Source organism: Carassius carassius, chromosome 45, assembly GCF_963082965.1.
Source record: "Carassius carassius chromosome 45, fCarCar2.1, whole genome shotgun sequence".
NCBI lineage: Eukaryota > Metazoa > Chordata > Actinopteri > Cypriniformes > Cyprinidae > Carassius > Carassius carassius.
The window spans coordinates 19,570,137-19,582,969 of record NC_081799.1 but is presented as its reverse complement, the minus strand read 5'-3'; the positions used below and the strand labels follow the sequence as shown (position 1 = coordinate 19,582,969).

At 35.8% G+C, this 12,833-nt stretch overlaps 1 protein-coding gene across 2 annotated transcripts in view; it reads right to left on the bottom strand.

Annotated features, from left to right (window-relative positions):
* msi2a (musashi RNA-binding protein 2a) overlaps window positions 1-12,833 on the bottom strand; it is a 192,925-nt gene that overhangs the window by 122,839 nt on the left and 57,253 nt on the right. The window contains exon 6 of one of the 2 annotated variants that reach the window (XM_059539962.1): window positions 5,325-5,417. The exons of the other annotated variant lie outside the window; for it this stretch is intronic. Coding sequence (XP_059395945.1) covers window positions 5,325-5,417 — 93 coding nt within the window. The remainder of the gene's footprint in view (window positions 1-5,324; window positions 5,418-12,833) is intronic. 2 annotated transcript variants of the gene reach the window in all.

Sequence of the window (12,833 nt, the reverse complement as noted above, 5' to 3'; positions counted from 1 at the left end):
CGAACCAACATTATTTGATTTTAACATTTTGAAATAATCTATTTATATAGCATACTTTTATTTAGTCTGTAAATAAAGACACTGGTAAAGACCTTTTTTTTAATTTAAAACCAAATTTAAAAACTAAAATACTGAATGCTGATTAAAAAACCTCTTACTGTGTTGACTGTGTTGTTTGGACTGTAGAACTATGCAGTTATTGCCTTTAATTTCACATGGTTACAGTTAATCTTTTAATTTAAGGCCAGTTCTATGTAGTTTCAAACCAATTCAAAAACGAAAGCTAAATGCTGATGTCTGTATCATCCATGTTTGTATAGAATGTAGTCTACTTACTGTGCAGTTAATGCCGTTAATTTCAGATGGTTGCAGTTATTGTTTTCAATAGCCAAAAGTTTGGCCTATTAAATACCAAATAGACATCTTGTTTATGCACACTTTCCTTCTTTCTTGTTTGTTGCTTAAAGATAAAAAAAAAAAAAAAAAAAAAACGGAAATCAGTATCGGAATCGGCCAGTTTGCTTTTTAAAAAATCGTTATCGGAATCGGCCATGAGAAATCATGATTGGTGCATCCCTACAGCAAACAGTGTAAATTTTGTTTAAAATGCTTTAGAACAGAGTGTATAAAAATACCTAAAGCACAAAAGGCAGATCATTTTCTTTTCAGAAGCACTGTTAAGAGCACAAGACAATCTATGACTCTTTAAATGCATTGCTCTTTCAGTTGAGGAGCTGCTGTCAATCACCGGTTGGTCATAGCTCTCTGAGATTTCTCCAAAAACACATGGGCCAGACAGATACCACTGGGTATCACGGGTGCACTGGCCTGTTTCAGGATCAGTATCAGAGCCAGTACAAGACCACCACACATACATACTCCATTTACAGTGTGCTGAAGCCTAAATATCGCACAAACATCTGTCTAATGCTGCAGTTTTGGGTGTATTTCTGTAGTCCCTGTGGACACACAGGCATTCAAGTCATTAGCTCTTCTAAATGTCAGAGAGGGGGACATCATCTTATGGCTGTCTGCAAACCCTGTCACATGAAGAACCAACAGAATTCAGACTGTCCACAGGAACATCTATCTTATTTTTTAATGTTTAGAAGGAATTCTCTTATGCTCACTAAAGCCTGGCTCACACTACAGGAGTTTTAAAATCATAACCGATTTTGAAATCTGGTTGCAGCACACACATAAGGAGAATCTTTGCAGATTATCATCCCTCAAATATGAAACATGCACACACTACAAGATTTGAACTTCATGGCACATCACAGACTGCAAGATATCATTAAGATTATCATGCTAGAGGGAGCAACTAGCGTGATCATACACAGCCGAATTTTATTTAATTTTTGTGCATTCAAAACTGAGGAGATTTCACTCCAGCGCTTCTATTTCTCCTTACAGTTGTGATTCGCTTTTGACACATTATACAGACAGTTGTGATACTACAAAATGTCAAGAAACAGTTTCCTCTATCTCCACTATCCAACGAAGCCGTACTTCAGCTGTTTTGCGTTTTTTCCGCATTGGCTGTGAATACTGTCATTTAGCCATCATAATACTGTAATCATATAGCAATCATCATCCCGGTTTAAATCCTAAATATCAAACATGTTTGAAAATAAATCGAGGCTGCCCCGATTTGTGTGCGAGCAGATCGGGAGGTGTGAGACACCGATCGGTGAACACCTAATATTAGCAGATAATCAGCGCCGAACATCGGGTCAGATCGAGGTGCTCGACAAGAGGTTTGCTCCAAATTCTTGGGAGGAGGAAATCGGGGCTAAATCGGCCTAAAAATCCTGTAGTGTGAGCCAGGCTTAAGGCTGCATTAAAAAAAAAAATAATAATAAAAAAACAAAAAAACGTTATAAAACTTTTATAACAATTTACAATAACTATTCTCTATTTTAATATATTTTAAAATATAATTTATTATTTTGATGGTAAAGCTGAATTCTCTGTCTTCAGTGTCACGTAATCCTTCAGACATTATTCTAATATGCTGATTTGCTGTTTAGGAATTATTTTTTATTTTATGAATGTTGAAAAAAAGTTATGCTGCTTTAATTTTTTGTGGAAACAATTTTTTTCCCCAGACTCTTTGAAGAATAGAAAGTTTGAAAAAATGGAAAAATACTTTCAACAGAAAATGTTTGTAAGATTGCCTTTACAATCAATTTTGATTCATTGTGCGCATCCTTGATGAATATAAATATTTATTTCCATAAACTTTTGAATGATAGATTAAGGCATATAAATATTAAATAATAAGCAGGTAAAATAATAAGCAGCTACTAAAGAGGAAAGAATTTCACATACTTTATATCATCACAAAAGACAAATGCACACGAATATACATATCAAGCAAAATTCATTCACTCTCACACTCATCAACACTTTCTAATGAAAATAATTGCCTCTTTCTTTTCAAGGGAAGATGTTTATTATACCTACGTATTCGCACTTACTCTAGGCAAATGTATGTCTAACATATATACACACACACACACACACACACTGAAAGCATATGTGGTATTATATGGGACACGAAATGTGAAGTTGTGAAAATGTGCACCTGTAACTAAATCAGACAGCTGATTTCAGTGGAACATAAATATGACAAATACAAATACTCCAAAAGAACGAGGACATCCTTGCACATTCTCATTTATATTTTCTTTTTTTTTTCCCAGACCTTAGACGGTAGACAAAAAAATTTGGAGAAGTGAAATCTGCATCCAGATCCTGTATTTTGGTGTTTTTTAACAGAGTCTGTGAGTCATTTTGTGGTAGCTGGGGCAGTGAACATCTGCTAATGGTCATTAAATCCATTTGGCTGAAGTTATTACGCATTCATGTCACTAAATGAAGCAATACACTCAGACGCCACACAAACGGAAACAGTCATCTGCCTTTTTTTTAATTACCGGCCTGCTATTTAGAAAATCTCAGTGCACACTAAACATCTGCCATGACATTAGAAACACATTTCCTGTCTCTGACCCCACCATCGTTGTATCCTCTGAAAACAATTCTCTGTTTCCTCTGAACGGAAGAACACAAGCACCCTGAGGTGGCAGCAGTCTCTCTCTCTCTCGCTCTCTCTCTCGTGTCTGTGGAGGGAGTCATACTGAGCGATGGCCAGCTGTGTGTCTGTGTGATGTTCTGAGATGCACTTGAGTGAACTCTCTAGTACACACTTGTGTATGTTTTCTTCTCAGTCCAAGCACACACCTGCTTGAAGTACATCAGTGTTTGTGCTTAATAACGGCTGCTCCGCTTCTATCCCTCCATTACAATGGACAACTAGTATCAAAACAAAAAAAAGAGCAGAATATTATTAGGACCGACAGAATAGATTTAAAGGGTCTATAGAGAATTCAGAAAACCCTGTTATTAGCGACACCTGTGGCTAGGAATTTCACTGCAGCTGAAAACTGATTTGTGGTGTTCACAGTCATGCTCACTTCACAAAATGTTAATTAGACAGGAGTCATGTGGATTAATTGTTGATTTGGACTATTCTGACGGCACCCATTTACTGCAGAGGTGAGGTGAGCAATTTATGTAATGCTTAATTTTTTAAAATCTATTCCAATTAATAAACAAACTCATGTATATTTTGGATGCTCTGAGCGTAAGTACATTTTTAGAAATGTTTAATTTTTGAGTCAAATATTTCTTTAATTTGATGTGAATGAGAAAGAGTAGGGCCCTATAATTTGCGTGATGTGAAAAATGTAGACGGAATTGCGTAAATGGAAATAATGCAAACGTGGACAGAATTGGAAATAATTTTGATTATTAATATTTAATGAAACCATTAAAATGGATTCAAGAAAATTAATGGAAAAAAAACTTGGTAAAAAATAAGACTGGATTTGAGAAAAAAATGTAAACATATTTCATAGGGTTAGATTTTTTTATACATTTCTAAGTAATATTGTAAGTTTCATGATTTCAATTAATTAGACAGGCTTTTTGGTTCATAAAATTTTATTTAACCATTAAAAGAGTCTAGGAAAAATAACACAGAATCCATAAAAATTTTAACAGGGAAAAAAAAATGGTATTTGGAAAAAAAAAAAAAATTAATTTTGGGATTTCATGGGGCCTTAAAAGGTCTGTGTTGTCACTTGTTTAGCCAACAAAACACTGAAAACTTCTCTCAGCCAAGTTTTCCCTGAAATCACCACCTGTTTCCTCCTTTCGGTTCTTAACCAACTGCCAAAATTACCCAAAACACACACACACACACACACAAATTAAAAACATACACAAAATCACCCTGAGCACTGAAGAACATAAACCACACACATGCAGAGACAACTGAAATTAAATACACACACACAAGTGATGGCATTTAAGTCCACTAAGAAATTGCCAACATGTCCAGTTGAGACATGTGAATTGCCTGACCACTGTCTCTCTCAAAAAAGCCTAAAGAACCAGGTTCCCATCTGTTGGAGTCTCAGTGCTGCACAGATACACAAGGATAATGGCAGTGTACAGCCTTTGGCCAGTTTATTTAATAAACATACAAATCCACCTGAGAAAGAAAGCCTGAAAGAGAGCCTTTTCACAGCCTGTGGGAAAGGGAGAGAGAGCTGGGAGAAGAGAAAGAGAGGGGCTCTGCTTTCAGATGACATATTCAATCACACTGATTTGTTTGTGCTCTTAAAATCTTCCATGAGAAGCTAAGAAGAGGAGCCATAAGAAACTAAAAAAGCTTGTCTCATATAATCAAGTCAATCAAGTCCTGCTCAGCCATGATGATTGCGGCAGTCGTGGCGAATATTTACACTCCAATTAATTTTTTTTTATACAAGCAGACAGGTAATAGTAACAGCCAGCAGTCTTTCATTCAGAGTTGAAATTTCCATGACTATAGCAACAAAATCCATATAAATATACAGTCTAACTCAACCCTTATGTCTAACTACAACAATCTAGCCATAACCCACAATGCCAAACCCCACCCACTCCCAGCCCAAACTTCACTTATCTCATCCCAGCCACACCCATTTTAGCCCCACCCCCAGACAGGTGCTAATCAATGTCAGCTACTTGGCAGTAAATGTTTGGATATATTACTTCTTTCACTCTGTAAGTTTCAACATCACTGAAAACATAGACAACAGTTTCCTGAATCAACCACACCGCCTTCACACACCTGTGCCCTCATTTCCAGCACTGCACTGTAACGAATACATCCGGAGCAGACACGAGCGAGTCTGTGTTCGCCTAGGCATGGAAATCTGCAGATGTTCATACTGGAATATCAGTAGGGAGTGTTGTTCTGGTCTTACCTTTCCGAACTGTTCAAAATACTGTTTCACATCTTCAACGACTGTGCTTGCTGATAATCCACCCACAAAAATTTTCTTCGTTCTTGTGACCATCTGGTGAGAAAGAGAGCATAAGAAGAGAGAAAAACATGAGCAAACCAAAACATGTTCAGACCAAGTGGACACCTAGATTACAGACAATGATCTATTCAGATGATGATGTTCATTGGTTTGTTTAAATATGTATTAAAAAATATATATATTTACTGATTAAATATAGAGAAGAGAGAGACAATACATTTAGTTGCCTACATCTCAGTAACGAACATTAAGACTTATTAAATACCAAGTAATAGATCAAGAAATAGAGATTTTTTTTAACCAGATCGTGAGCTAGGTGGCAGCACTACAGATTTGGACAAATAGTGGTGCAGAAAACGGTAATACATGTTTCTCTTTACTATATTTGTTCCCTTTTCTTTGTTTCATACATACACACACACATATACATACATATATATATATATATATATGGGTTTTTCCTGCATAGAAAATCATGAGGCGCCCTGCCTAATTTTGTGCCGCCTCTGGTTGTCGACAAAACTCAGACAGGCAGTCACATGCAAGCATTACTGAATTACTTCCATTAGAGCTTTTAGTTCATATTTGGAAAAATACTGATATTTTTATACAAGTTTACTTAATATTTCTTTACACAGAATCATCATTTGTATAAATTTTCCACTGATTTACATGAACTGATGTGCATTAACTCATATTACACAATCATACCTCTGTATGAATGAATGATGCGCGGTTCAGTTTACTACACATACCGTTACACACACTGAATCGCACAATGCTCGCGATTTAGTCATCTCACTAAATGAGGACATAAATACACAACATCAACTGAACTGCCAGTCAATTCATGAGTCTTTTACCATTTCATTTGAGTAAAACTAGCGTCATATGATTTACACACAGAAGATATTCACGGAAACCCATCAAAATAAAAGTCTGGTTTACCTTGAATACATTTCGGCAGAAATATATGACTTTTGTTCAGCAGAATGTACATACTAGTACTACTAAAAATATTATAACTTTATTTTATTAAGGGATGACCACACAGCATTTCATCCATGTTCTAATTTTAATTCTAAATCCACTGTTTGCCAAAAAATTAAGTTTAATGTTCAATAATCTAAAGATAAATTAAATTAATGTTTTATGCCTTCATTTGATAACCAGATACACAAAACACATTTCAGAATTTAATTCAATAAGGCTATTTTAAGAATGTGGATAAATTAAGTTGTTTTTATGCACTCAAATAATTAAACTTACTTCAACACAGAATTGAAAAAATATCCCTTTATTTTACAAATTGTGCATACTCTAAAATAGTGTTGTCAAAAGACCCGGTACTTCGGTACCAAGTCGGTGCTAAAAAAATGTAAATGTGACGGTACCAGGTTTCTTTAAGTACCGGTAGTACCGAGTTCAGCGCTATGATTTCCGCGAAGCAGAAAACGAGGACGGAATCTCAAAATCCAGTCATGAAAATGAAACTTACATTTTAATATGGACAGTCATAGAATTTGTTCAAAGCATAAATTAATCAAATCAAATCTCCATATGGACCAGTATCTGTAAATGTTAAGCCACAAATGTTGCTTGAAATATGAATCCGTGTTCTGCGCGTCTCTGTGTGAATTAATGAATGGCAGAGACGTGCGGGTTTGTTTACTACATAGACTGAAGTGCATGACGCTTGCATTAATTTCAGCATCTGAGCTTCAGAGTTCTCTCTCCATCAAGCGATCTTTTCAGTTTCTCACACATGCAAAAAAGAGAGAGAGAGAGTCTTACCACGCTGAATCGACACGCTATATGTAAACTATTCTTTATTGTCTTTTCCTGTAATGGAGTTCATTTAGAATTATTCATATTCATTTTTGAACAAGCAGAAGACACACCGGTTTCTCCGGTAGTGGGCGGAGCTAATGCGCAAATGGCAATATTATTGGCTGGCGCTGATTTTGTACCGTCCCTGTTTTGATTTCAGCAAATCAGTTTGACCGAACGCAGACAACGTGATTAATATTCATGAACCCAGCAGCTCATCAATTCATAGTGCATTGGATATACATTAGTATGATAGTAGAATTAGTAGTAGTATTATCTTTTAATAATAATTAATATGAATACTAATTAATATGATCTATTACTATTTTTTTTACAGAAACCATCAATGACCAAAAATATCTTAAGCATCACCACCAGTTTTAAGTTCAGTTTAAATGACAAATATGCATTCATTAATAAATTTATAAAACTTTATTTTTTAAAGAAATAAATCACAATATTTCTTACATGTTTTAATTTTAATAGAAAATCCCCTTTATTTACCAGAAATAAAATGTGTTTAAATTTCATAAATTAAAAGACAAATTAAATTTGGGTGAAACTTGTTTTTACTGTTTTTCATAATTATATAACTTGTAGAAAAACTTTAAACACAATTGTAAATAAGTATAAAGAATGGCATTGGTTTTATTTTTAGTGCTAAAAAGTTTTTTTTTTAAATTAGCATATTTTTGCTTTGGTACCGAAATTGGTACCGAGAACCGTGGATTTTCACTGGTATCGGTACCGAATACTGAAATTTTGGTACCGTGACAACACTACTCTAAAATAATGTGCTGAACAGAATGCCAACTAAAGTCAAACTGTCAGTTTACACAAATTCACAATTAAAACATAGTGAAGACAAAATACCAGAACCTTCCAAGTATAGGTCTCTGCAGGAAAGTAATGGGAGTTACCAGATCAGGGTGTTTTTAGACCATGATACCTGATTGGCTGACCTCATAGTGATGGTAGGTTTAGGGGTGGGGTTAGGTAAGGGGGATCATTTTGATTGCATGATTTAGAAACACCCAGCAGTTTGAAAACACCCACAAGGTCATAAACGCCCACTTTTGCTCTGCAGAGACCTAAGTGTCGAACCTTCTATTCCATACTTTTGACTATCACATCATCTTGATTTGTGGCCTTTTTTTCAGTATACTTCCATGTTTTAAGGTCAAGTTGAGGTCAAAGTTCTGACAAATTATTTTTTGGAGATCATCTTCCTCTGTATGAAAGCTTTAAAAGAGGCACAGTGTGGATTCCAGTCTCTCCAGATGCACCTTCCCGAGATTTCACAGCTAATAATGCTGTTACAAATCACTTTTCACTGATGCCACACACGTGTTTGGCACCATTAGTGCAGCCATCCATTTAGTTAAACCTCTGACATGTTTACTTCTGCTCTGACACACATCCAGATGCTTTTCAGCTCCAGTCACACTTAGAAACAATAACAAATCCTTCCTTTTCCCTCAAAACTCAATTAAGGGATAGAGGGAAGGAGGGATGCATTAAAACCTTGATTAATTCCTGAGCAAGCACAAAAGATTTCTACAGCACACAAGGAGAGGTGACAGGAGGATGAGCTAAAGTGCACCCGAAGAGAGAGAGAGAAAGGCAAGAAGAATCCAAACACATGCAACTTTAGCAAATTTAATAGGCAAATAAAAAATGCATTAAAGATAATGCAATAAATTACATAATTTGTCTTACAGCAAAAACAGTAATATTATTAGTTTAAAATAACTGCAGACATTACCCCAGTCTTCAGTGTCACATGGTTCTTCAGTTAATATCAATTATTGCTGGTGTTCAGTTAATAATACTGTTTATTACTTCTGAATGATTGTAAACCACAGTTTTCACAAAAATATGAAGCAGCAAAAAACTGACAAAAATAAAAATTGGTTGTTAAACACCAATGGAGCATATTAGAATATTTCTGAAGGATCATGTCACACCGAAGATTAGAGTAAAGCTGCTGGAAATAAGATACTGGCATTATAGGATCAAATTACATTAAAAAAAAGAAAAGATTAAACTAGAAAACAACTTAACAGTATCTTACTTTTTTGTTATCAGTATCTATATTATATTTAATCATTTCTGAGCAGCAGTATCAGCTATAAATGTTCCATCTGCAGTCCCATCTAGTGATTCTAGTAAAAAGAAATGACACACTACACCTTTAAATACTTCATAAATCTGTATATTCTGTCATTAAATGTACAGTAACCACATCCACCAGCCACCACGCCAAAAAAGAGTGAAGAAGATGTTGAAGGTTCAAGCATATATGTGACTGTCTATCTACCTGTCTATTTGCATCAGCACCAGCAGTTTGTATTCGACACTCATTCAGGATGCAAATCAATCCAGTGGCCAGAGATCAGAGCCTTAAACAAGAGCACATCCACCAGGGGTTATCAGGGTTGTTCAGCCTGGATATTTAGCAGCATCCCTGTTCTTATCAGCACAGATCTGTCTAATGGAAACAGCAGCTGGCCCTGTTCCTGCACTACCAGCAGCAGTTTCATTCTTCCTGTGACACATCGGCTCTATGTGAAAGGTGTTTCCCTTCCCGACACCACTGCTGCCCTGTCTATGGATGCTTAAGTTTTTAGCCAGCTCTTTATGCTCTGTGACAGGCCTGCCCACAGGGCTGATGGGATTTCTACAAGCACTGCAACAACGCAATTACTTTCTCTCCTGCTTTCTCCGTGATGACAAGCCGACACAACTGCCTAAATCCTCCTGGAGAAGCAAGAGACAGACAGCATGGTAAAAAGACATCGATACAGGAATAAAGTGAGCTTGCATGTTACACAACTAACTTTATTCAGAGCAAAAACATAACAAGGGCACCAGAGTCCGTCACCATAAGGCCTCAGTGGCGTTTCTCTCAGGGACATACAGGAAGAGGTTTGTGCTAATATGATGTGGTCGCTTATTTGTGCAGAATGTGCTTCTGTCACTTATTAAAATGAGATCTGAGTTATGAAGATGTATTCGCAGCTCAGCTCGAACAGGCAGGAACACAGACGACGGGCTCCAGGGAGGAGCTGGAGAAACGGAAGAGACGAGTAACTTTCCCACCGATCTGCGTGCACACCTGCTGGTGTTTTAGAGCAGTAAGGAGAATTCAACAGCATGAGCGAGGACATTCGGACACTGAATGACCTCTCTCTGGTTCCCAGAAGGACAGTGTTTCCTCTCTCTTTCAGTGCAGCAGTGAGTGTGTTCGACTGTGTGAGACCTGTTGCAGGGTCATGACTGTTTCTCAAGGACATTTCTAGTGGCTTTTTTCCTGACAGATTTTAAGTGACATTACAGTATACTACGTCACCACAGTGAAGTGCTGCATTCAAGGGGCATAAGTAAAACAGGATGGATCTTCCAACAGCTTTTAAAATAAGGAGTTGAATATTTATGCAAACAATTAAGTAATTTACATACAAACTGATTAAAGTAAAAATTACTTCAGAAAGATGGGAGCATCATAATGTTAATTTTACATAAGACACAATATACTATTCTAATTTTAACATTATTTCTTCTTCAAACATTGTTCTTTAAATAAAAAAAGAATCGGCTGCAAACAAAGTGACCATATCTGGTTTTCGACCACTGAAAATGGATAATATTCAACAATCCCCATATCTCTGGGATTACACAATGTAGGGCCTTGAAATGTAAGATTCCAAAAGAAAAGTTTATTTACAACTAGAATCTAAAATCTTATTGCAATATCTTTAATACTACTTATTTGGCATTTGAGTTATAGGCATGCAAACTTTGAAAAAATAATAATTTATGGCACTCAGACAGGTATGTTCAATGCAGTTGTCAACATTGTTTGTTCCTCAGACATTCCTCTTTAAAAGAAAAGTAGTATCATATTTTTGCAAACCACTGAAAATGTGTACATTGTAATGATTTACACCTGGAGCCGTATTAAAATATCAATGTCTCTGGAACCGAACCATAAAGGGCCTTAAAAATAAATATACCAGAAGGAAAGCTTGTTAAGACCCAATATATCTAAATGGGCGTTAAGATATCTTTAAAGTCACCATGAAATCAAAATTGAAAATTATTATTTTATAATGGAATACTATAATGTTTCTTATCATTTATGACTAGGGATGGGTATCATTAAGGTTTTAACGGTATTACTACTCTTACCGATACTGCTTAGCGGTCCGGTACTTTAACGGTATTCTTATCGGTACTTTGTGTTGTGTTAGGCAGTCAAAAACTTCACCCTTACAAGCAAAAATTTTGTTGTCTGCATCAACTCTAGTGAAGTATAACCACACTTTGGAACGTTTTACTGTCTGCGCCATCGTCACTCTTTGTATTAAGCAGGAGTTTTCGTACTGTAAGGGGCTGTTCACATATCACGTCTAAAAACGCGTGGAAAATGCTAGAAGCGCTAGAAGCAATGCCCCAACTTCCAACGATACAATCAATTCTCGAGGGACGAAATCAAGTCCCATCCTCTCATTTCAGGTGCCGTTTCATTTGGATAGACATCACAGTAGAGGAAAAAAAAGACAATTGCTACTTCTGTTTCGTGCCAACTTTAAGACTCCTTGAGTTACAGGCATGCAAACTTGAGAAAAAAAAAAAAAATGTGAAAAGTTTAGTTTCCCCATTTTTGAATGGTCCCCATTGACACTTAATGCAACAAAGATTGCTAAAGTCAACCGATTTTGCTAACAGACCTACCCATCTCTGTGTAAAAGTAACATTATGATGCTGCCATCTTTCTGAAGTCGTTTTTACCCCCCGTGATTTGACTCTCAGGTGAAAATTGCCATTTTGACCCTCCTTTAAAAAATATTGGATTACTCTATAAATATTCATCCATGACATTTAAAATGTTGTCTTTCATCACTATACATATCTATATTTCTTCAGAAAAAACATTAGCAAAATCAAAAATATGAGCAGGTGAAGTTTTTGAAATTTGATTGATTTGACACAGAATGACCCTGCATTTTTTGTTGCAAGAGCTAATGTTAAAGTTAGTGATTAACAATACAACTTCCGTGGAAAATTAATCTCCATATAAGTAAGTGGTCCTTTTATTAATAATAGAATATTTCATTTTTTAAAGGAATGATAACAAGGTTTTATAGGACAAAAGTACAGTGTGTTCAATAGATTGTTCTATCAAACAACATACCGATTGATCAGCTGACAAGACGTCTTTCAATATGTTGTATGACCTTCTTCCTTTAGTGAAAGAAAAGAAGATATTTTTAGGAAAAAATGTGTGTGTGTTTTCTGCCAATAGGCTCAAATGTTGTTTGGTTACCAACATTTCAACAAAATAACTTCTTGGATGTTCCGCAAAAGTTAGTCATACAGGATTGGAATGACATGGGTGAGTAAATGTTTTTTGGGTGGACTGTCCCTTTAAGTTACAAAAAAAGCTCTCCTGAATCAGACTGAAAAGTGTTTTGCTAAATGATAGATTATGGAGCAACTATGGGTTCCAATCTAAAACCTTTAACATATTAACCTGAAGTTCTATAACAAAGGTGAAAAAAATGTGCTTTGACATATTTCAGATTAAAACGGGACATTCGATAATTAAAAAAAGAA